At 50.3% G+C, this 23,890-nt stretch overlaps 1 protein-coding gene across 2 annotated transcripts in view; it reads left to right on the plus strand.

Moving 5' to 3' along the window:
- The window catches only part of LOC116451009 (gamma-aminobutyric acid receptor subunit beta-4), a 70,809-nt gene that overhangs the window by 25,834 nt on the left and 21,085 nt on the right, over nt 1–23,890 (plus strand). For both annotated transcript variants that reach the window (XM_032124100.1, XM_032124101.1), the window contains exon 4: nt 21,731–21,951. In XM_032124100.1, the coding sequence (XP_031979991.1) occupies nt 21,731–21,951 (221 nt within the window). The remainder of the gene's footprint in view (nt 1–21,730; nt 21,952–23,890) is intronic.

Consider the following 23,890-nt stretch of genomic DNA (forward strand, 5'->3'; position numbering starts at 1 on the left):
CAGCCACCTCCCCAAGTCAGTAAAGCTTATGCCTTAAAGGAGTAGATGTGAATTGTATTTTCTGGTTGATACAAAGGTGGCTTTATGGTCAGCCTATCCCTGCCAAGTTAAAAGCAGTGTGTTTTCCTTCGCTGGGGGTAATTCACCATCTCCTTGGAGATCTGTGCTGGAAAGAGAGGCATCTAATGGAGACCTGGTTTTGGGTGGCATTGATAGACTGGAGCTTTTCATACCACTATGAACAACAACAAAAAAATTATCTGCTTGGGTAGCAATGGTTTGGGGTGAAATCTGTGAAATTTGTTGATTACTTTGCTCATGGTTTGGGTTCACATCCAGGACTGTCCCTCAGAAGCCCTCAGCACCCAGCAGAGGACATGGATTGTGTTGTCACTGCCTAAACTTGCCTTCCTCCCTCCTGTCCAGAGGCTTTTCCTCCGGACTCTTCTCCTTTCCCAGAGGCTGAGTGGAGTGGGAGGCTGGTGGGAACCTCCTGGCAGTTCCTGTCCCGTTCCTCATTTCCTGACCCATGCAGGAGAATCCTGGGCCAGTTTAGAGCTCTTGCAGTTCAAGTCAATTAAAACCTTGGTCTCCCTCTGCTCCTGTCCCATTTCTCTGTCTCTGGCCTCTCCTGCCCTGTTTCCCTGGCCCACCAGCTCTTCTGCTGCTGCGTGCAGGCCGGGTGACCCAACCTGACCAGTGGATTTCGTTTCCAAACTGCCTGAAAAGCCTGAATCCATGTTGGAATGGCCCAGGGGGAAGAGCCAGCCATGAACCTTCAGGTTCCTCTACGAAAGTTTCTTTTGCTGTCTCTCTGCTACCATCCCACCATCACCCGAACTCTCTGCGTGACCTCAGCCCAGTGACACTGGGCAGTGGATGTGGCCCTAGATTCGGGTGCAGAGCTGTCTCCATGGCACTGGGTAGCTGTGCTTGAGGTTAGGCTCAGCTTAGCAGGGCCAGATGGCTTAACCTAGTTCCATCTGTCTTGCCTGTCAGGCCATAACTCAACTTTGAGTCATCTCCTCCCCCGGTCTCAGCTTGGACCTGGATGTTCTGGGGTGCTGGACCAGATGTCACCCTCCTGCTAGAGCCAGCATGGACAGTTTGGGGTCTGGGCTTGTGGCTTAGGACCTCAGCTTGCACAAACAGAGCTGGGAGGAGGTAAAGGGGTTGGTTCCCAGCTTACCTGTCACAACTGCCCCTGTGAGCCTGAGCAGACCTGTCCCCAGCACAGGAAGGACAGGGGGATGCATTGGAGCGAGTCCAGAGGAGGCACCAAGATGATCAGAGGGATGGAGCAGCTCTGCTGGGAGGAAAGGCGGAGAGAATTGGGGTTGTTCAGCCTGGAAAAGAGCCAGCTTAGGGCTGGCCTTCCAGTACCTGAAGGTGGAGAGAGACTTTTTACAAGGGCCTGGAGTGACAGGACAAGGGGGAATGGATTCAGACTAAGAGAGTAGGTTCAGATTGGATCTTAGGAAAAAATTCTTCCCTGTGAGGGTGGTGAGGCCCTGGCACAGGGTGCCCAGAGAAGCTGTGGCTGCCCCTGGATCCCTGGCATCATCCAAGGTCAGGCTGGATGGAACTCTGAGCAACCTGGGATAGTGGTGGAAGGCATCCCTGCTCATGGAACAGGATGACCTTTAAGGTCCTTTGCCACCCAGACCATTGTGTGGAGGCAGCTGAGCCCTGCAGAGGCTGATGCAGCATGAACCTCCTGCTGGAGATGTGTCCATGGGCTGAAGGGGCTGATCAAGTGCTTTGTCCAGCAGGTGTGAGCAGCTGTGGCCAGGCATGCTGTGCCCCAGCCCAGTAGCCATTCTCCCAGCTGCACTTCCCAACCCTTGCCATGTAAATGTGGTGCTCTCCCCTCTCCAGTGAGCCCCTGCTTCTCTCTGCCACAGAACTGTGGGAGAAACAGCAACAATAATCCCTCTGCACAGAGATTTTCTGGCACAGACCTTCATCCCCGTGCTGCTCTGGATCCTGCAGAATTTGAGCAGCACTGTGATGGACACTGAGTGTTTTGATGGAGGTGGCAGGGCTGTGGTCAGGCTGGGCACCACTGTCCTGTGGATGTGAAGGAATGTCACTTCTGGGCTTTTGATTATCCCTCCTGGCTCTCTGTTTGACAGGAGTAATCTCCAGACTATCTTTCCTACATATATTGGGGCAGGGGGAGAGGGTCTGGAAAGGTTTGGGGATGGGAGATGAGGTGGCTGTAGGTGAGAATTCATCCAGGATCGAGATCTCTGAGCACCCATGGTGAGGCAGCTTCAAAAAGACGTTAAAAATCAGAATCATCTTCAAGAACAAACATTCAGGAAGCAGAAGAGTTCTCATGTGATGTAAGTTTCCAGGCTGAAGGGATTTTATGTGCATCATTCTTCTGTGTGACAGATGCCCTGGGGAAAGGGCTGTGTTTTACCCCTGCTCTGGACATGGATACTGGCAAGAAAAACAAGGCTTTTTTTTTGGCATCATGAGTGCTTGGGAAAGGAACTGTGCAATGAATAAATTAAAGGCACACAAGTGAAGCTGCGTTGTCATGGCGACCAAATAGCTTCTATTGTTCCACAAGGAGTGTTATTACTTACTGCCCCTTGTAGGATAATTAATTAATCCTCAGACATCCTTTTGGGAACAATGGCCCTGGTGCTGGGATGGGGCAGGCTGAGGAGAGCCCCCGGCTCTCCCAGGCCTTTCCCTGGGACTCCTGGCGCCTGCTGGCTTCGTGGTGGTGGGGAACAAGTGCTGTCAGTGACCAGACATTGCATGCTTCCAAAAGTTGTTTTCCACAGGAGCCCAGCTGGTTGTGGTACTGTGGAGCGATCCTGCTCCATCCATGAGTGCTCCTTGCCCTCACTCCCATGGGAACCGTGTTCCCAAAATGAAGATGTGGTGACATTTCAGTCCTGGAGGACGCAGGGCTCTCCAAAAAGGCAGCACAGTAATGTCTTTGTGCTGGGTGTTCCCAGACACTCCGACACACAGAATGCTTTGCAGCTGCCTGTAGAGGCCATGGGTGTTCTGATACCCAAGGCTGATGCACCTCCACCTCCCTGAGGGCCATGCCCAGCTCCTGTGCCACGGCAGAGTCATGCCAGGCTGCAGGGTGTTCACAGGTAACCATCTCCCAGTGATGAGAGACCAAAACTGCAGCCCTCATTTTAAAAAGTGTCACCTCCTGGTTCGTGGCAGCTGCTGCCTGTGTGTGGTCAGCCATATTTTCAAGCTCACTTTCTGGAGTGATGCTTTATTGCTGTGTGCTCCCCTTAGCATGGCTGAGCAATGCTGAGCTGCAGCCTCTGTTCTTGTCAGCGATTAGAGGGATTATTTGCTGAGCCAAGATCAATGACATCAATTGAAATGTCTGGGGAAGGATGCCAGGGGCCAGGCCAAATAGGTGTTGGGGAGGGCACATCTGAGTGGCAGACCCTCTGGGAAGTGCTGATCCAGGAAGATGAAAGGCCTTGCTGGAGTCTTTTCATCTCCTGTACAAATCTGGGGATTTGGAGGGTGGCTGAGAGGAGGAATGTTTCCATACTGCTGTTGAGTAGCTCAGATGACCCATAAAGGACAGAAGGACAGTATCTCCTGGATAACCCACCCAGCCTTTGAGGTGACCTGGGATATGCCTTTTGGCTGCAGGTGGTTGAGTTGCAGTGAGCAGGGAACAACCTGCAGGTGTTTGTGGACTCTTGTTGGTGTGCAGGGGCACTGGGGCAGGGACATGGTCAGATCTCTTGGTGTGCTAGCAGGTTACTGAGGAGTCCAGCAGCATTTCTGAGCTGGGGAACAAAGAGCTCTGGCAGTGTGGAGCTCATGTCACGCTCAGCTGGGGCAGCCTGTGGGTGTCTGTGCTTGTGCTACGTGGCCTGAACGCTGCCCTGAGTCACTCACCTTAAGGGCCTGGTTCAGGCAAGTTGCCCTGGTGGTGCGATTATGATGGTGTCCAGTACCCACAGCTTCAGAAAGAGCTGCAAGTCTTCCCCCGCTCCTGGATGTCCCTTCAGCAGCCAGCTGAGGACTGGCCTGTTTGGGGTGTGCTGTATATTCCTGCATGGTGGGACTAGAGAAGGACTAATCCTCCCAACGTTGCCTTTTCCATCTCTAGGTGATCTCTGGGGACATATTTTTCTAGCACCAGGCAGTTCAGACTCCCTTGAAGTATTAATGAACTATTTCAATAAGGAAAACTACCAGAAGTTTTGTATGCATCTGAAATAAGAGGAGGTTACCCTTCATAACGCTTCAATTTTCCTGCCCCGTGATCTGTGCAGTCCTAAACCTGCTCCCTCCTGTGTCTGCACACCGTAGACAGCTCGGAGCATCCAGCCATTATAGTCATGATTTCTTTGTGGCTCCTATAATTTATTCATCCCAAGATGCTCTCCTACATCTGCAATAACATCATTTCAGTTTGTTATAGCACCAGCTTTAAAGTTTTATAAACCCGGTGACAAGTTGAAAAGTTACGAGAGGGTTGTTGCAGAGGGCTAGTGTAAGAAACAAGGCTTGCAGATAGAAATGTTTGCAGGAATGGGGCTGTGACGGGAAGGATGCCTGTGGGATTGCCAATTCCTTTTGCTGGGGGACAGCCTGCAGTGGGGATGGGTTAGGGGTTGGGGCAGAATGCTTGGCAGAGCTTTGCTTGATGCTTTGCTTCAGAGAATCCCAGAATGGCCTGGGTTGGAAGGGATTTAAAGCTCATCTCATTCCATAGGCAGGGACATCTTCCACTATCCTAGGTTGCTCCAAGCCCCATCCAACCTGGTCTTGGACACTTCCAGGGGCAGCCACAGCTTCTCTGGGCAACCTCTTCCAGTGCATCATTGCTCCCCAGCCCTGTGCCACTGCTGCCAGGCTGTGCCTTGTTGGAGTGACTGCTCTGGCGCTGGCACGCTGCATTGGATCTCTCAGAGGTTATGGCAGGAAGCATCGTGGCTGTTATTTCCCAACTTCTTGAAGCTTGCTTGAAAAACAAGCTGTCTGGTTTGGCAGATTTCCCTGTTCCAGAGAGATGTAAAGCATGTCTCAAGGCAACCATGAGCTGCAAGGGTTTTTAATTGGCTTTTAACCCAAGATGAAGTGGACCAGGTTTTGTGTAAGGGTGTTCTTGACCAGGACAGTTCATCCTACAACCACTTATGCCATCGTCAGTGGGGCATCACTCATTGCATCAAATTTTCCATCTCTTGGGCATCCTTGGAATAGACTTCGTGGTGGAATCTGTCCTGAGCAGGCTTTGCAGTTCTGTTTTCACTGGAATATATGTATACCTGCAGCACTGGACAAACCCAACTTTGCAGCAATATGCCCTTGAAAAGGATTTTCCATTGGTGGCGATGTCTTGAGCTTTAAAAAAGACTTTTAAGAAGAAAATTCTACTACTATGCTGTGCTTTTTAGCACCATCTACTCCCTTCAAATGTATCAATGTTTCCCTTATTCTAAATTGAAAATGTTCTGTTTTGTTGCTGTCTCTTTTCAATGCAGAAATGACACACAGACACTTCTCAGTCAGCCTCTATGTCCTTGGGTATCCAAATGCTTTTAAAAAGCAAAGGTTAAAGCACTTAAATCCCACAGTTGGAGTTTTCTGGAGTTATGTGCTGTGAGATACAAGCATGACATGACACACCAGTGCTGCAAACGTTTCTCTGTAGCCTTGGGTATCCCCAGCCCTGTGACACTGTGGTATCTAAGCTCTCTGTGTGTGTGTGTGTACACATTACATCTTGCTATTCAAGGCTGCTGAATATGTAGGACTGCCAAAATATGGGAAAAACTAGGAGGCAGCTTTGGTGCTGAGCTGCAGATGGTGCCCTGTCATGGTGCTGCAGGGGATATAGTCCTGATGGATTGCTGGAGGCTCCTGGGATGGAAGTGGTGTAGGTAACAGAAGGTGCTGTGAAGCCTTGGTGGTGGAGAAGGATTCAAGGGGGGTTCATGTTGGATACCAGGAAAAATTTCTTGACTGAATGAGTGGTTGAGGATTTGAACAGGCTGCCTGGGGAAGTGATAAAGTCAACATCCCTGGAAGTGCTCAAAAACTGAGCAGATGTGGCATTTTGTGGTACGGTTTGGTGGTATTTGGTCAAAGGTTGGGCTGGATGACCTTGGAGGTCTTTTCCAACCCTTAGGATTCTGCAAGACTTGATCTGCTCATGGTAAGGATGGTAGATCTCTGACCTGGGGTGAGATATCCCTACAGGCACGGGCAGGTGGGGGTTATGTGCTTTTTTTATACACAAGGGGCTTCTGTGTGCTGTGATTGAAACCAGGGTATTGCAACAGGCAGCTGGGATGAAAGGTTTCTTCAGGGCTGGCAAGTGCCTGTGCCTTCCTCTGCTGGTGGTGCCTCAGCACAGCTGGGGTCACGCAGCTCTTGTGGCCTCAGCTCCTGCTGCGTGGGGCTGCAGTGCACGGGATGCCTGGGAATCCAACAGTGCTGGTTCTGTACACGTGAACCAGCATTTTCCTGAAGGAGACAGTGACCAGGGAGCCAAAGGTCCATGTGCACATTGCCATTACTCCCACAGTCACCCTGGGGACCTGCTCGCTTTGCTTCTCCAGTAGGAAGCAGGGCACACACGACCACTTGGCTGGCTGAGGGAAAGCAGCAGCACACTGATGCTTTTTCCTGCTGCTAGAGGGATGTTTGGAGGAATAAAAGATGGCTGTGGCAGGGTGGAGAGCAACCTCCAAACCACTCTGGACTTGGCAGCTTTGAGATGCTCTTGTTTGCATGCAGGAGGGAGAACTGCCTGTTCTGTGGCTTGTCTGGAGAGAGGGCAAGAGTGGAAATCCACTGAGCTCTAGAGACACCTCTGCAAAGCTGATGTCAGGGACCCACCTCACCTGCCATCATTAGATTTGTGGTGAGGATTTTTTTTCATCCTTGCAGCAGCGATATCCTGGGAGTGCTGAGGCTCAGGATGACTTTCACCAGCACTGATACTGCCTAGAAAGTCAAGGATCAGAGGTGGATACCTGCTCACACCACACGATGCCTTTCTTTAGCAGAATTCCCACCGCTTGTGCTGAAAGACCCCTTGGACTGAGGTAGTGTGTGAGGACAAGGAAAGCATCTGGCATCAGGGGTGCTCTGCAGGGTGGTGGTGGGGGGATTGGGTGCTCAAGTTTAAAGAAAGAGTGGTCCCCTATCTTCCTGAAAGACAGGGATAGTTCTCCCACAAGGGGTTGCATAAAATAGTCAAGAACAAAGTGAACTCGTGAAGGGGCCTGAAGTGCTCCCCATTCATTGCTTCTGAAATCAGTTGCACAGAGATTGTCCTGGCTTAAAAGCTAGAAAATAGGTCAGTGTGACTCATATGTCAATATTTACTGCATTTATGGCAACTTGTAGAAGGGAAAAATCTTGCCTGCCTTCCATAATACTTCACAAGTTATCCCATTCCCGTGACAGAGCTCTCCCCGTGCCCTTGGTCCTGGTACTGCTTCGACTGCAGTGACAGCCCAGTAAATTCACTACTACTTAGAGTCCAGTTGCTAAGTAACAAGCCAAAGATCACCATGCAGTCTCTTCCAAATGCCGTGGCCAGCTGGAAGCTGGATCTGCACAAAGCCCCAGGAATTCCTTTGGAGACAGAGGTCTCAAGGACTCAGTGCCTGTGGAGCAGCCTGGTGGAGCAGCAGTCCTGCCACCAGACAGCCTGAGGCTCTCCTCATGTGAGGGCACAGCTCCATTGCTTCCTCAAAAAGGGTCCCCTGTTCTTGTGCTGGTGGGCTCTGATTTCTTCAACGTTATCGATGGCCCTGAATTGCGGGAGGTCCGTGTGTCTTTGTTCCTCATTGCTACATTGAATTAACAATTTTGTTGGCCAAATGGCATGATTCTGCCCAAAGTAGGAGGTGAACTGTGGGAACCTTGCTGGAGCAAGCTCTCCGTTGAGGAAGGACTGAACTGCTGGACAAGGGAATGATTCTCTCTTGCCCCTGAATCTTCCTCTTCTACTCTGCTTGTTTCTTCCTGGGGATCTTTCAGCCTTCACCTGATATCTTAATGGGAGAGTGTGCAGAAGGCTCTTTGTCTGCATAATGGGAAATTCTGGCTTATGGGAATGCTGTGGGGTGAGCTGGCCGATTCCCAGCCCAGACCTCGGGGTTTGCCGCACAAATAAAACCTGGTGGCACCGCTTGTTGTGAGCGATGCCCCACTGTGCATCTTTCCACGGTGCTGCTCCCCTGAGGAGCAGCTCCACGAGTCCTCCAGTACAAGTTCAAGCCTCAGGAGGGCTGAGTCAATCCTGCCCCAGCGCTCAGAACCAGAGCTGGCATGTTTTGCTCACTAGGCAGTTTCCCAAACGGGGCCGTTTGGGTGCACTCCCAGAAAAGGCCAAGTTCACTGTGCACTTGGGAGGTGACTCCACCCCACGCCGGGAGAGGAGTCGTGTTGGGGAGGAGGAGAGGCTGTGGCTGGATGGTTTGCAGCGTGCTTTCAGCTGAACAGGGCTATGCATTGCAGTGCTCCATCTGTTCCTGTAGCAGCCGAGTTATCTTTAGCTCTGAACATGTCAGTGTTGTATGGTGCTGGTATGAACCACTTCAGCTTGCACCCCAGCATTCCTGTAGTAGTTAGAATCCCTACTGCAGAAAACTGCCTGGGATAACTACTTTTTTTTCCCCCCTCCCTGCTTAAATTTTTATTCATGTTTTTACATGGGCAAAACTCCTGCAGCATGCATATATATATATATATATATATATATATATATATTCTATATGTATTGAGAAGCTGGCTGTGTTTGAGAGCAATGTTCCAAACTGCCACCTGTTTCAACAGCAATGTTGCAGCATTGGAGAGGATTACTGCAGAATGCTAAAGTAGCTTTCCCCCCAAGTGAAAGCTTCATCTGATTTAATTGAAAACCAAATTAGACCTTGAGAATCTGACCCTCTGACATCCTGTCATATATACATTTAAAGCACCCAGCAACAGAGAATGTATTTGTGCAAGAGTGCCAGTACCTCAATATAGACCCTAAATCCAAATACAAGTGCTTGCGTGTCGTGCTGCTATTTGAATATGTAAATAAATGGAGCTATAAATAGCTCTACATGTTATGTACATGTTAAGTGAAGGTGGCAGATCCGACAGCTGAATGGCTCTGCTGTTTCTGAATGCTGGGAGAAGCTCTCTGCACGCTCCCCACATCTCTCATGTTTGCTCCTACCCCTCTCAGCCTCTCTGCTATCACATTTTTCGGGCCTCTGGAGAAGATTGTGTGTGGGGACAGGAGCTGTTAATATTCTGAGTCTGTGCTGAGTTGCTAGGCTACAGAGAAAAAGGAACATTCAAGGAAAAGGGATGGTAGAAGGAAGAGGATCTGCTGAGCTGTTTGGAGATCCAGAAAGGTCCTCTAGTCAGAGGAAGAGATCATTTTGGGGAAGGAGGGTGTGCAGGCATGTGGGATGAGCTGTGGGTAGTCCCTGCTGCCCTGGCACAAACAGAATCTCAAGCCAGCCCCAGACAGGAAAAAAAATGGCAGAGGAGGGAGTAAAAGGCAAGATCCACTGGCCCCTTCCACGTCACTGCTTGCCAGGTGTGCACAGCTGGTCTCCTGCTGCCTGTGCCAGGCTGTGCTGGGTCACCAGGCTGATCGTGCCATCTCATACATCCTTGCCTGCGTTTCCCAAGGTGTGCTGAGCTCCCATCTGAGGCTCTGGTGAAGAGGGAAGCAAACCCAAAACATGCTCACTACTTACAGGTTGGATCTCACCTCCTTTTCCCTCTACAGACACCCCAGTGTCTCCTGTAACTTCAGCGTGGCTGCAGGGGAAGGCAGCCTGTGGCTTGTATGGCCCTGACCGCCCCCTTTGATGCTTTCCTGGGTCACTGACACACGAAGCATTGACCCTTTTATCCACCAAGGGTTTGGAGCTAGGATTGCAGGGGACTTGAGGTTTTACAATACAGAAGCTCCTGTCTGAGCCTCGTTATCCTGAGTCCCAGCTGCTACCCCCAAAAAAGAGTGTCAGGTATTTAGCTGTACCAGCTGTGAGCCATCAGACCTTTCAGGCTCTGTGTTCCACTCTTCTGGAGGGTTGGGTTTGCCCTGCACTTCTCTCTGTATCAGATCCCTCAGAAAAAAAATCGAACAGTGCTTTTGGGTATTTTTATTATCTGGATACTTTATTTACTGAGCTCACGTGGGCTCCCTGCCAGCTCTGCAAATAGAGCTCCTTGGCTCCAGGACTGTTGGTCCTGGTGCTGCAGCAAGCACTCAGCGTGGACAGGGACTGCAGCTTGTTCTCCCCATCCAGTTGGCTGTGAAGGCAAAGTCTGCTCTGCTTGTGGACCTCCACAGCCTGCTGAAACCTCTTCTTTTGTTTTTCCTTCATGCATCCTGTGATAAGCTTGACGTGTTCAGCAGAATCAGGAGTGTTTGGCACAGCTGCAGTGTGAATGCTGTTTTCAGTGTTGCCAGTACCCACTCATCAGGTCTGTGATCCTGCAGCCAGGATTTGGATGGATGCAGTGGGAGAGGGGCAGCGGGGTCCATGTGGTGGGCACTGCTGCTGGCCTCAGCCTGGGCTGCTTCCCTTGGCTTGAGCCTGGAATAACCATGGGCAGACCAACCCACGGCTGGAGGAGGAGGTATCTGTCATCAATCCATTATGATTGCTGCTTTCAGTAACCTTGGCAGTAGAAATCCTTTCCTAGAACAGATCCATTGATACCCCTGCCCTTCCTTGCTGTCCCAGCGTGACTGGGCAGTGCTCTGTCCACTCTTCAGCTGATAAAGCTGATTGCTGGCCCTTTTCTCCAACAACTCCCCCTCTCACTGAGCTTGCCACCTGAGGGGCCACAGATAGAGAATATTCATGTGCAGAAAGTCACCCCAGATACAGAGCTGGGTCTCTGGGTGCAGGAGTCTTGGGGTTTGCAAGTGAAATTGTTTGAATCCACTTTGCTTGGGCCCATTGAAAGGCAGGCCTTGTTTTTCCAACCCCAGGGCTGCCATCTTCTGTGCTGAGGAGCCTGGCCTAGCTGAACCCCCCTGCCAGAAATATGTTCTCCTCTTCACCATCCACGCTGCTGACTCCCAGTCATCCTTACTGTGCGATCAAACTTTGCTTTCTACAGGAAACAAACACTATTCTAAGTTTTTGGTCAAGCCAATCTGTTCCAGCCTACCTGAGGTGATAGTTTCACTCAGGAGGTGCTAGTTGTCTTAAATGATTTAATGATTTGTTTGCCTCTGGCTAACTCCTGGGAGATGACATCTTTCTGGCAATTTTCAGAACCTGGAGCAGGAAACCTTCCTTCCCTAAGTTAAAACAATGTCTTGAAAGCCCTCGTGGTTTCACTGCTCAGAGCTGGATATAAAGCATTTTATTTTGCCATGTAAAGTAATAATATTGTTTTATTTATAACATTAATCCCTACCTCTGCAGCCCCAATCTGCACTGGTGGTCTTGACTGCACAGGGAGTTATAAGATCTAATTTTTTTCCTCAGGGAGGAAAAAATAATTTCTGTGTTTACACACTTAGCACTTGCCCAGAGATGTGGGGGAAAGGTTTAGGAAGCATCACTCATCTTCCAGCATCAACTTTCCCTTGACATAATCCAGTTTTCTTCCTCCGTCCTTCTGAGAGCTTTAGAAACTGATATCTTCACTAGTCACCGCCCGAACGTCTCACTCAGATTTAATTTACTCTAATAGGCTGGTTGTTGCATGTTTAATTAAATAGGAAGTGATTATTAAAAGCGTTTTTGAGCTTTCATGGCTGTGTATTAGATGTGCCAATATGTGTGTACAGGAGGACACTGGCAGCGCAGGCTGTGAGGCAGGAAAGGCAGTGCCAGGAGGGTGAGGAGAGGAGAGAGGTGGGATGCAGCACCAGCACTGTGGAAGGCTGTGGTACAGAGGGCTGGATGAGTGCAGGCCAACACTGGAAGATGAAGATGGCTCTGAAAAGCACCAGTTCTTCTGTGGTGGTTCAGCATAATCCGTTCTAAATCACCAAGCACTTCAAACCAAAAAGTGTCTTGTAATAAAAGCAGGTCCTTGGACTCCCTTTCCCAGCTCTGCAATGCCTGATCATAATTCTTCTCTGAGATAGGGCATTAGTGCTTGTGTGGCCCACACTGTGGGAATGGGTGGCCTTGTGCACGTCTAGGGAGAGGTTAAGAGAGTTAACAAAAGGGGCTAAGTTAAGATTTTGTGCGTAAGTAAATATGGTAAGGGGGAGAAGGGATTTGGGAAGGCTCGGGGCAGCCATTTGGAGACATCTGACGCTCCAGCAAAACACAAATGTGAGTTCCCTATCAGCTCCCAGCCCAACCAAGACTAGAAGACAGTGTTAACAGCTTCCCTTTCTGCCCCAAAAATGGTCAAATTCATTCACTGCCTTTCCTGAACTTCATGTATGGCCTTGCTCCTCTGCCCTTAGGTGGGTGTCTGGCCAAAGCTTGCCCTGCTGTGCTGGTTTGCCATGGGAAGCTAGAGGAAACAAAAATGTGTTTGACCTTTTCTCGTTAAGTGGCTACTCTCTGGAAGGACAGTATCTCAGGTTATGGTGGGTTTTGAGAGCAAGCTGGCTGGTGGTGCAGAAACAGGACAACTGGGGGTAGAAAGGGCTCTGGGTTTTGCCTGGCTGCTGGCACCTGGGGGCCAGAGTGAGGAGAGCAGCCCAGCAGAAATGGTGTGCATCAGCTCACAGATTTCATGGCTCAAGGATAGAAAGTGCCTGGCGTTGTTTCCGGAGCGCTTGCCTGAGGAAGATGTTGTGCCGCAGGTGGTGATTTTGGGATTGCTGCCTGTAACTCTGAGCGAGTTTGCTGTTCTGCCTGTGCTCACAGAGCAGGTGACACTCGTCCCCGTGCCCATCAGTTCTGGCTCTTTCCTCTTGACCTCTTCCTTCCAGCAGGACTGGGGCTGTTCAGCAGGTGACACGTGCTGCTGCCTCCTGCTCAGACAAGGCACTGAGCTACAGGCTCAGGACTCTGAAGGCCTTGTCACAGCAGATCCCTTTGGCTCAGGACCCAGCTATGTCCTCTAGCTGACACCTGCAGGGCCAGCACCATTCCAGGTGCTGCAGGGATAGGGCCAGGCAGGAGAGAAATAGGGCAACAAAGCCACACTTTCCCCGCACACCCTGAGTTGTTGAGGATATTGCCGACACCTGTCCCAGTTTCTGGTCATGCATTCAGCGATTAAACACATGCAAATTACTACAAAAGTAGATCAGATTAGTGAGGGGAAGGTATCCATGCAAAGTACTTCTCGGGTCCTGAAGAAAATGAGTTCAAGAGCACACAGACGTGCAGCACAGAAGGGCACAGAATATATCCTAGAAGCCAACCCTTCCTTGCACTTCTGGCAGAGAGGGTGCAGGTGGGAAGTGCTCTTCCTGGTTCCCAGTCAGTGCTGACATCTGGCTATTCAAAAAAGAGGGAAAGAGGAAAAAGATTGTCTCTTTCCTACCTGCTGAGCTGAAGTCTAGGGAGAAGGGCAGTATCTGAAGTATTTGTCACTTTATGTATAACAGCTGTCATGCAGAACTTCAGACTTGTAAGCTGGGCTTACACTGGGCACTGGCACTTGCACCAAAAGAGAAATTAAAAGCAGCATTTTGGCAGGATGCTCTCCCCATGGAAAGTACAGCAAGTACGAAAGCTGCTGCCTCCTGCCTCCAGCAAAGGTGAGAGTCTGAACAGACTCTGTGCTGTCTCAGGGCTGCAAAGGCTGCTGGCAGGTATTTACTTGTGGCAGTTAAATGGTGCACGTTGAGGTCTGGCATGTCTTGATTTATCTGTTTGGAGATGGACAATCCCCTGTGAGGGCAAAGTAGTTTTCTTTGACAAGCTTGCTGAGGAAGGACTGTGGCCATTGTGCTCTGTCCTTCTTGTATATTCCTGTACATTTTACACTGTTCCAATTCCTTGCAACTGACTGCAGGCAGATCCTGTCTTCTCCCCTTCAAAACAATTCCTCTTATTTCTCCTATGCCCTCCTTCAAATGAAACATATTTGAGGACTACTTTGTCCTTTAATTTCTTTCCCAAGAATGACGGGAACAGGAGCCGGTGTTTAATCATCAAAGAAGTTGAAGCCAGCAAACTGTTCATTAGTCTCTGGCAGTGGCAGCTTGGTTTTTACTAAGTCAGATGTTCCATTTTTCTCCCTCTTTCTGGAGCATCTTGGCTTTCCTAATGTTCTTTTGTGATCTTGGACAAGGAGACCATATGTCATTTGCTTATATAGGGAAGGACGTTTATTTGGTTGCTTCTCCAAAAGGAGGTTCTTTATCAAAGTCAGGGGGGAAAAAAGTCAAGCGGTACAGCCAGAGCTAGAGGTGAGTTGCAAAACCTCCTTTATCCCTCATGCCCAGAGCCCTGCAGCAGCAGCAGCAGAAGAGCAGTGCATTCTCTCCCCTGCAGAAAAGTTATTGCTCTCAGTACCTTACAAGTGCTTGGTGGAACAGCCTCCAGTAGCAGCCTGGAATAGCCACCCTCACTTTCAAAGCCCCACTGAAAGGTATCCAACCCATTTGTCACCCACAGAAATGGACCGGGCACAGGCAGCGTCCGTCTTGCCAGAAGTGCTGAATTCTGAGCAAATATTTGACCTTTTCACACACATTATTCTTTCAGTTTCTGATCCTGGTGCCTGAGTCTAGTGGAGCCCCTAATGAGCCTGCACGCTTGTGCCTCTGGACTGGTTCAGTGCTGGGGGTTCTCTAGGTCCCAGCACGAAGGAAAATGATCTGACCCAGCCTGCCCATGGCCCACATCTCTTAGGAGCTGTGCCAGGGGTTTAGGGAGCAGCTGTCTGGGAGTTCTGTTCAAATATGGAAGCAGTTGGAAGATGGAGCCTTGCAACAGCAGGCTCAGCATCCTTGAGCTGTTCTTTCCTGTGAGTTCCTTTCTGTAACAACTTGAATTTATTTTCCATATTAATTCCTAGACCTTCCAAAATACTTTTACGCTCCCGACTTCGTGCTTTTGTAACATTTAATTGCACCAGATCTGTGGAAAGTTATTTCCATTACCTTGCCTTCAGCCTATTCTTGTGCAACAACCCATTGCTGAACGTCAGACACTGCCATCCTCCAGCTCTGCTCTGCGCTTAACCCGTGCAACAGCTCTCCCTGCCTTGCTGCCTCCTGCCTCTATCAGAGCCTCTCAACTACTTCTGAGAGTGTTCACAGCTGTTTGTGCTCTGATGAGTAACCCTGAAGTGTCTAAAAGGAGGTGGGACCCCGTGAGCCTGAGAGCACAAGGTTGTGGTTGTTTACTGGCTTAATACAAGCACTACAGGGAGATGGAGAAGAGCAAACCTGGTTTGTACCTGTTTTAAGGTGACGTGCAGATAGTGAAGAACTCAGCTGTGGAACTCATGGCCACAAGATTGCAGGTTCCTAAGGTTGAATATTCTGAGAAGTAAGATAAGCTCTCCCAAGAGAAACTGAGTATCTTCAATTAAGAAAGTACCAGCTCTGAGTGAGATCCTTAAATCTCGAAAAGCTGCAGGATTAAGTATCACAACAAAAACCTTTTTTTACTTATACTTTTCCCTGCTATTCTCTTTCCTGTTACTGAAGACAGGATCACAGAATCACAGAATGAACTGGGTTGGAAAAGACCTTTGAGATCATCAAGTCCAACCTATGACCTAACCCAACACCTCCTCATCAACTAAACCATGGCACTGAGTGCCACATCCAGTCTTTTCTTAAACACATCCAGGGATGGTGACTCCATCACCACCCTGGGCAGACAATTCCAGTGCCCAGTGACTCTTCCAGTGAAGAATTTTTTTCCTGGTATCTAAAGGATACGACTGTATAAAGCCTTTTGGTCTGACACAGTACGCTTCTGTCTCCAAAACCAGCACAAACACATTTGTAGAACTCCGCTTGGGACCCAGGCCATGTTTGTGTTCTGCATGCTGAGTGAGACTGCAGGAGAAGAGGGGCTCCTTAATTTTGTATCCCTCCTCTCACTGCAGTGACAGAAAGGGACACACAGTGCCCTGTGGTGCCTTAACTACTCCTGCTCCACCCCTTGCTGGTCTTTGATCCCTTGCCAAGGGAGTTCAGGTTCCCACCCTGAGCTGACTCCCTGAAGTGCTGTGTCCCTTGGTGGTCTGGGCACATCCCTGCACACCATTCAAGGGCCATGGCTGGCCCACAGCCAACTGTTCTGTGCCCTCACTGAGTTGTGGTGGGTTCAGATAACATCTGCTACCTCCAAGCTTCAGCTTCCTGCTGCCCTCCAGTCTGTTGCTGCTTCAGCAGCAACCAGCCTGTGCTCCCTGCAGCAGGAGTGGCTCCTCTGCTGTATTAGTCCCCTCCCCTGGCTTCACAACTCCTCTCACTGCCTTGGCCCCCCAAACTTTGCCTTCCTCTGCACAAGTGTGTTTGTTCCTATGCTCACATCTGGCATCCTAACCTGGGCCACTTCTCCAAGGGGCAGCATTGCTCTCGTGTGACAGTGGGTTCATTTCTGCTCCCAGGATGCACTGAGCCAGCACAAGTGGGGAGGGGTCCAGGGCAAGTCCAGGTTTGCTTCTTAAGGAGCATTGAGCTCCCAAAAGGGGCTCTGTGAGGTGGAGGAGGAGAAGCAGCTTATAGGATAGATGTTAATAAAGGTGTTTGGAATATGAGCCAGTGGAAATTCATTCTTGAATTCATACCAATAGTGCCAGCTTATTTCCCTTCTTGCTGTGCCTCAGCTGCTGTTCCCTTAGACTTCTCTGCCCTGTCCTCTGAGAGTCTGGGGAATCCCTGTGCATGCTTGGCTGAGTTTGTTGCCTCTGGGGTTTTGCAGGAAATACCTTCCTCCATTCATGCCCCTGCCGTGTCAACATTCCAGCCGTTCACAGTGTACACCATCTTTGGTTTTGGGGTCTCAGCTGAGCCTCAGGAAAGGCTGTAATTATCAGTAAGCTCTCATCTGGAGATGGATTTTAGCACCCCTGTCCTCAGCAGCTGACAGGACACCCCATCATTCCAACACGTGGGGCAATGCAGGCAGCCTTCTCTTCCTTTTGCAGCATTTTTGTGTCCCTTTGTGGATGAACTCTGCACCGTGAGTGTCTGCCAGCTCTCGCCTCTGCCTTGTGTGCAGGAAGGAGGAGAGAGGAAGAGAGCAAAGCCTTTGGACAGCCTTGGGCAAACCTTTGGCGCTTTGGGGGGGCTGGCGCTGGCAGCTCGCACGGAGCTGCTCAGCGGAGCACACCGAGCCAGGCATGTGCAGGGGTCCCTCAGGGACGGCCAGCCTCAGCAGCTCTCCAGCTTTCCAACAGGCTCAGGTGCCATCCGAGCTCCGGGAGGGGCTGGAGGGGAGCTGTGGTGCCCAGAGCCATCCCACACACAGCTGGGACAGGAGGGCAGCTCAGGGATGCTGCTGCGGGGGCTTCAAGGGCCGGGAGCATTGCTGGAGCTCTGCAGGTTGTGAGCCACTGGGGACCAGATTTCGGGGACAAACCGAGGGGTCTGGCCACTGCTGGGCTGGCAGAGATGGAGAAGAGGCTTGTTTTGAAACATGCAAGCCCTTTTAGCACAGGGGGCCTCGGCAGGGCTGAAACAGCTTTCCTCTGGTCAGAGCTGTTGACTGTGGCATTTCACTCTCCCACAGTGGGATGCTGGTCAGGGCAGGGACAGCAGGGACATGGCCAGTTGAGCTCTGGTAGCAAAGCCCAGCTGGACAGAGTTTGCAGGTGTCTTTGTTTTTCTTTGGGATGGAAAAAGGGAGAACAAGTGGGAACACGCCATTTCTGGTCATATCCACCCCTCAAAAGCCCCCTTTGCTTTGTCTCAGCCTTTGTTTTTTTAAAAACCGAATTCCAGGTTCATGCTGAACAGTTTCCAAAGTGTGGTGCAACCTGCACGGAGTTTCTGATGAGGAGTGGTATCTCTCTTCCTCCAGCCTCGTCCCTCCTCCCCCAGGAGCCACCAGATGCAGCAGGAGGCTGCCCAGGGTGGTTTGGTACACCTGTGCTCCCTCCAGTGTGGGCCCTGCCTTCTATCCCAGTGCAGCAGGTGAATTTGGCAGGGCGAGCTGGGAGCTCCCCACAACGCTCCTCCATCCTTGCCCCAGCTCTGATGGCCATGGCCAGACTCTGGCCCTGCCTGAGCATTTTATGGTGCTCCACAAAGACCCAGTGGGACCCATCATTTGGAAGTGCTTTTGTGGCTGCTGGAGCTGCACTGGTGCAGGATGGAGAGGGTCTAGGCTGCCGGTTTAGAGGCAAGTGGAAAATCAGATTTGCCTGCACCTCTCGTTTGCTCCTCCAGCAGCACCCATGGAGAACTCTGCTTACTGGGTGTGTGTGCAGAGGGAAAACCCCTCACTTATGCCTTGCACAGGCAGCAGGGAAATCCAGCTGCGTTGTCTCACCAAAGCACCTCATTGGCGAGGTGGAAGGGAGAGCTGGAGGGGTGTGTGGGCTCCAGGTGTGTTTGAATTCAAAGTTCTTCACTGAACCTGGTAAATTGGCCAACTTCCTGTCAGCTGGTGATTCTAGGAAAGCCAGCTTGTGTAATATCTGTGGCATCAGCAGGCTTGTGAGTGTCATGGATTAGTGGGAGGTTTGGGAAAGCCTCATATTAGCCCAATGACAGATAAAACCCCACAACAAAGGCATCGTCATCCAAGGCTTGGAGGAGAATCAGGCTCATTACTTCTGATTCCTGAACCTATGAACCACTGCATGCCTTGGCTCCATCTGGTCGTCCTGCTGCTGCAGAACGCTGTCACCCTTGGCCATTATTGCATGTGCCTTTGAAAGAAAGGCCGTGATTAAGATCTCAGCAGCTCTGGAGCCTGGCCAGGATGTGGTATGAGGGTGGCACATGGATACTTCATAACTGCCTGACCAGGACAGGGGGTATGAAGGGGAAAGCAAGCTCACAGCTTGTTCTTCTGGGTTCTGGCCCCTCTCACTTGCTGTATCAGTGCTGCCTCCAGCCCATGCTCTGTGCCTGCCCTGTCCCTCTTCCCATAGCTTGGTTCTGCGCCCATCCTACGTCAGTGGCACTTGTCCTCCCAGGGAGACTGACCTCTGTGGGGTGGACACCTGCCCTGCTCTTCCTTCTGCCCAAAAATCCTCCCTGCTGTTCAACAATGTGATGAGAGCAGCAGAACAAGAAGTGGAGCACAGGAATCAGCAGAGAGAGAGGCTGAGGGAAACCTGAGGCACTGCATGAACCGTGATTATCAAGTGCTCAACACCTCCGTGATGCTGCCCAAAGAAATCTGTTGTGCCAAGAAACCCGGGAAGGTTGGAGAACAGAGCTCAGCCTTGGGCTGGGCCGGTTTTCTTCCCCTCTGCACCTGAAGAACATCATCGAGCTGATGGCTAGGGCGTGGGCTTTTCTTTCTGCACCCCTCCAAGTTTGTTCCTATCAATCCTGGGAATACAGAGGATGTGTTTAGAAGGTGCATTGTTCACTTTGTAAGCAACTTGCCCTTTTTTGTCTTCTGGAGATCAGTGACACCTCTTGCCTGCTGCTGCCTGAAGGCTGGCAGGAGCCTGCAGTGACAGCAGGGTGGCCTGGTTAGGGGTGAGGTGTTGCAGGGCTCTGTCAAGGATCAGGAAAACGCAGGTCAGTGAAGCAGCTTGCCGAGATGCGTGGGTGGAGCTCTCAAAGGGGGGAATAGAAATGATGCCTCTGTAGCCAAGTGTCCCACAGGAAGGGGATGAGTCTGTTTCTAACAGGAGTAAGAGGCTCTAGGAATTTGGGTGCCCTGCTCCGCTGTGCTCTCACTGCAGTGCAGCCGCAGGCATCCTGGGAGGGATTCTGGGGACAGCACCTTCCTTTGCAGGGTCCTGCCCAAAATGAGAATGTTTGTGCCTCTGAGAGATGGACTGTGAGGCTTCTGAGGCAGTCCTTTCAAAAGCAAAATGCATCAGTTCCTTGGCCAGAAGGCTGTCACTGTGGTTTTGTTCTTTTCAAGGCAGCACAGACAGTGACAGATACAGCTCTGTATCTGCTGTACACCACGGAGTTACTCCGTGACCTTTCGGACGTGCATGTGGGTCTGGATTTCTGAATCGTAGTTAGATACCCAAAAGCTAGCATTATTGGTGATGTGGGGTTATTTGAGCTTGTTTTCAGAGGTGTAATCAAACCTGGCTTTGAATGAAGTCTGTGGGAGAAGACAGGCAGGCAGATGCCTCAGTGCTCAGCCCAGATGTCGGTGCATGAGCAAGCTCCTCTCCAGCCCCTCGCACAGAGCTGGGATTTGCAGAGCAGAAACTCTCATCCTGCAAATCCCTGGGGTCAGGAGGATTCCTGTGGCACTGTAGGTACTGCTTGGGAAGTGACAATGTGTCTGTGATGCCACCTGTTCTAGATCATTTGCAAAAATGCTTTTTATTTAAGGACTTGGGGAAAAATCTCTGACTTCTGTTAGGTCACTGTCAACAGGACTTGTGCCCATTTCCTAATCAACATCCTATTATTTTAATGCTATCTAGTTTACCCCAAAAATCTCGTCTCCCAGCCTATTTAAGACCTGTTGTGAGAATGTTTCCTGAGAATGTTTCCTGTCATTGGTGTGTACAAGACTCCTTCCTGTACTGCTTGTTTACCTGAGAAGAAGAAACTGTTCCTCTATTATGTGGCACCATACCGTGCCCCTGAACAGGCTGATCCGAGGCCTCTGGATGTCCGCTGGATGTGCCCAGCAATGAGTGTGGTTTCTGCAGAGCTGCAGCCACCAAGCAGCTCACGCTCCCTTCCATAAAACTCTTGTGTTAGCAACAGTTTTAAGTGTCAGCTTTTCACCATTGGACAGGAGGGGAGCAGGAGATGTATGGTGCTGTGCTAGCTGGGGATGGTTTGGGAATCACAGAATTACTTAGGCTGGAAAAGACCTCCAGGACTGAGTTCCACCTGTGACTGACCTCTGCTCTGTCAGCCAGACCACGGCATGAGTGCCATGTCCAGTCGTCCCTTGGACACCTCCAGGGATGGAGACTCCACCGCCTTCCTAGGCACTCCATTCCTGTGTTTAACAACCCTTTCCATGAAGAAATTCCTCCTGATGTCCAAATTTATGGGGAATTTTTCAGTAAACTGCCGCTTTTCCAGTGGATCATGCTCCACTGATGACAGATTTCCTCCCCATATGTCCCTTCCTGAGAACCACGATGAAATCCCAACTTAGCTCCTATAACGAGGCAAGTGCTGAGATCTTGTCACAGCTGGCCTGGCTCAACCTTGAAACCTTGGCCTCGAGGTGAGGTTCTCCCTGTACCCTTTGGAATGGCCTCAGCTTCTGCTGAAAACAGAATTGGCTTTTACCAACTGCGTGGTAACGAGCAGTGCCTGGACATGGGTGGATGGTGTTTGTGTCACATTTGTGTGATCAGTGGGAGAACAACCCTGGAAGTCTTTGCTGTGTAGCCACTGTTGGTTGACACCCTTTAGCCTGAACTGCTGCCGGTTGTGACAAGCTCTCAGCAGGCTGGGACAGCAGGAGTGGGATGCAGTTTTGCTTGACTGGAGTCAAGCATTTTGGCATTTTGTCCCCTGTAAATCTCAGGCTCGCTCCCATTTTCACAGAACAAATCATGGCACACATCCCTCAAAAAAACAAAAACGAAAAAAACAACCAAAAAAACAAAAACAAAAAAAACCCAACACCCAAGTGTTGGAGGTGTGGACACAAACATTTGGGTGCCAAGGAATTCGGAGAGGTGTCGGCAGTGGCCCCACACTGACGCGTGCCCGTTTCTCTCCCAGGATTACACCATCACCATGTACTTCCAGCAGAGCTGGCGGGACAAACGCCTGGCCTACAACGACCTTCCCCTCAACCTGACCCTGGACAACCGGGTGGCTGACCAGCTGTGGCTGCCTGACACCTACTTCCTGAACGACAAGAAGTCCTTTCTGCACGGGGTGACGGTGAAGAACCGCATGATTCGGCTCCATCCTGACGGGACCGTCCTGTATGGCCTGAGGTGAGCCCAAGGGTTTGCTTTTATGAGTTGCTGTTGAAAATGACACCTCATTTAAACTTCTCCCATTTCCAAAAATGTTCTGGCGAGGCGAGGATACTCAAGATACTCAAGTGTTACAGGGCTTTGTGTCTCTGTTCTTTCTCCAAGCTGGAAATGGCTGTTTCTTTCAGGCCTCCAACATTTCCTGTGCTGCTATAGATGGATGTTGGAGAGGGGAATAGTCTGCTCTGGGCGTTTCAGGTCACTGTCATTCATGTTGCATAACACTTCCATTTGAAACACTCATTTTCAGTTGCTTATAATTTTCTGCAAGTTTGGGCTATGGAGATGAGCCTTTGTTGCTTTGGTATCTAAGGCTGAATTTCTGGAGCCTTTGAGTCAATCCACTCCAGTCATTTTTTCGCGTTCAAGATAGGTTTTTGCACAGTTATAAAAATGTCTGTTTACTAGAACAATTCTGAAGATTGAGGCTTGAAAATTGATATCTGGTAGGAGAATGGTCATCAGTGAGGACACTTTTTGTGGTGTCTGGAACAAATTGACACAGGCAAGTCCAAGGCCTTTGAAATTGCTGTACTTGTGTGAAGTGGAGGGAGAAAAGGTTGATCTTACTGTGCTATCTGGGTATGTGAAGGGGCCAGGGTAGGTAATAAAGTTGAGTGGAGAGGCAGAGGGCTAAAAGGCAAATTTGCAGCTGCAGGATGCTGTAGCTGAAATCAAGGCAACAATTTTTCCAACCCCGTATTTGTTCGCTTTATTCCTAGTATTTGGTTTTGTTTGTTTTTTTTTTTTTTTTTGTTGGGGTTTTTTGTTGTTGTTGTTGTTGAGTTTGTTTGGTGAGGGGTTTTTATTTTTCTTGTGGGTTTGTTTCCCTTTTCAATTACCAAAATTCAGAGCTGGCTCTTTTGACCTGCCTCCACAAATATTTGTGATAGCATCTCTGGGCTTATATCCCAGTGCAGCAAAGAGGGAGGAAAGACCTTTACCTTTCTGATTTGCAGTATCAACTGTCATTCTGTGTCATGTTTTGTGGCAAAGTGTGACTTGTAGGATTACTTTACACCTCTCTGAGCAGCAGAGCTGTTTGAGGGAGGGTAGGGCTGGGTGTAGGCATGGTAAAGCAACAGATTGCCCAGAACATCATCCTGCCAAGGCAGCAAGGTGGTTGTGCCCTATGCTCTCCCTACAGCAGAGTCCTGGGGTCCCTGGGGTCATGTCTGTGCTGGTTTTTCCTTTCAGTTAATGAACACCTTCTGCTCCAGGTTCAAAGACTGCAAAAGGTGCAACAAACCCAGCTTTGTGACCCTGTTCCTGTTGTGCCTCTCCCTTCCCAGGACAGGTACATCCACCCCTCTCCCTTGGGCCAGTGATGTTGTTTGGCTGAAACTGTCCGAGAGCCCTGAGCTGGCTTTACTGACCCACCAGAAAGACTGCAGCAGTCCCCAGTTGACTCCCCCAGATTTTCTCATTGTATTAAAACAGGAGTGAAGGCCAGGCAAGAAGATGCTTTGGCTTGGGGCAAGTAGGAGTATAAATTCAGGAAGGAGGGGGCAGAGTGCTGGTGAGCTCAGGCTGCTCTTTGCTGCTGAGCCAGCCCACCTGAGCGTAGAGCTGCCTCCCCCAGGCTGGTGGGCAATCTCTGCACACACCTGCACAGCAGAAGCAGAAGTGCTGGTGTATTTTTATCAGCTGCCATTTAGTCAGCGCAAAGAACGAGCAGCGTGGACCCAGCAGCACTGGTGCCAGGCAGTGGAAGTCCTTGGAGGATTTGCACTCGAGCTGGCTGGACACTGTGCCAGCTCCTCGTGCACTGTCCCTTCCCTTCCCCTCCCATGGGGAAGGGAGCTCAGCTCCCTGGAATGACCTGTGCAAACGGGAGAGAGAAGGAAAATTGCAGCCAGGCCAGTGAAAGAAGACGACAGCTGTCTGCCTGCCATTT

Source organism: Corvus moneduloides, chromosome 14, assembly GCF_009650955.1.
Source record: "Corvus moneduloides isolate bCorMon1 chromosome 14, bCorMon1.pri, whole genome shotgun sequence".
NCBI classification, from domain to species: domain Eukaryota; kingdom Metazoa; phylum Chordata; class Aves; order Passeriformes; family Corvidae; genus Corvus; species Corvus moneduloides.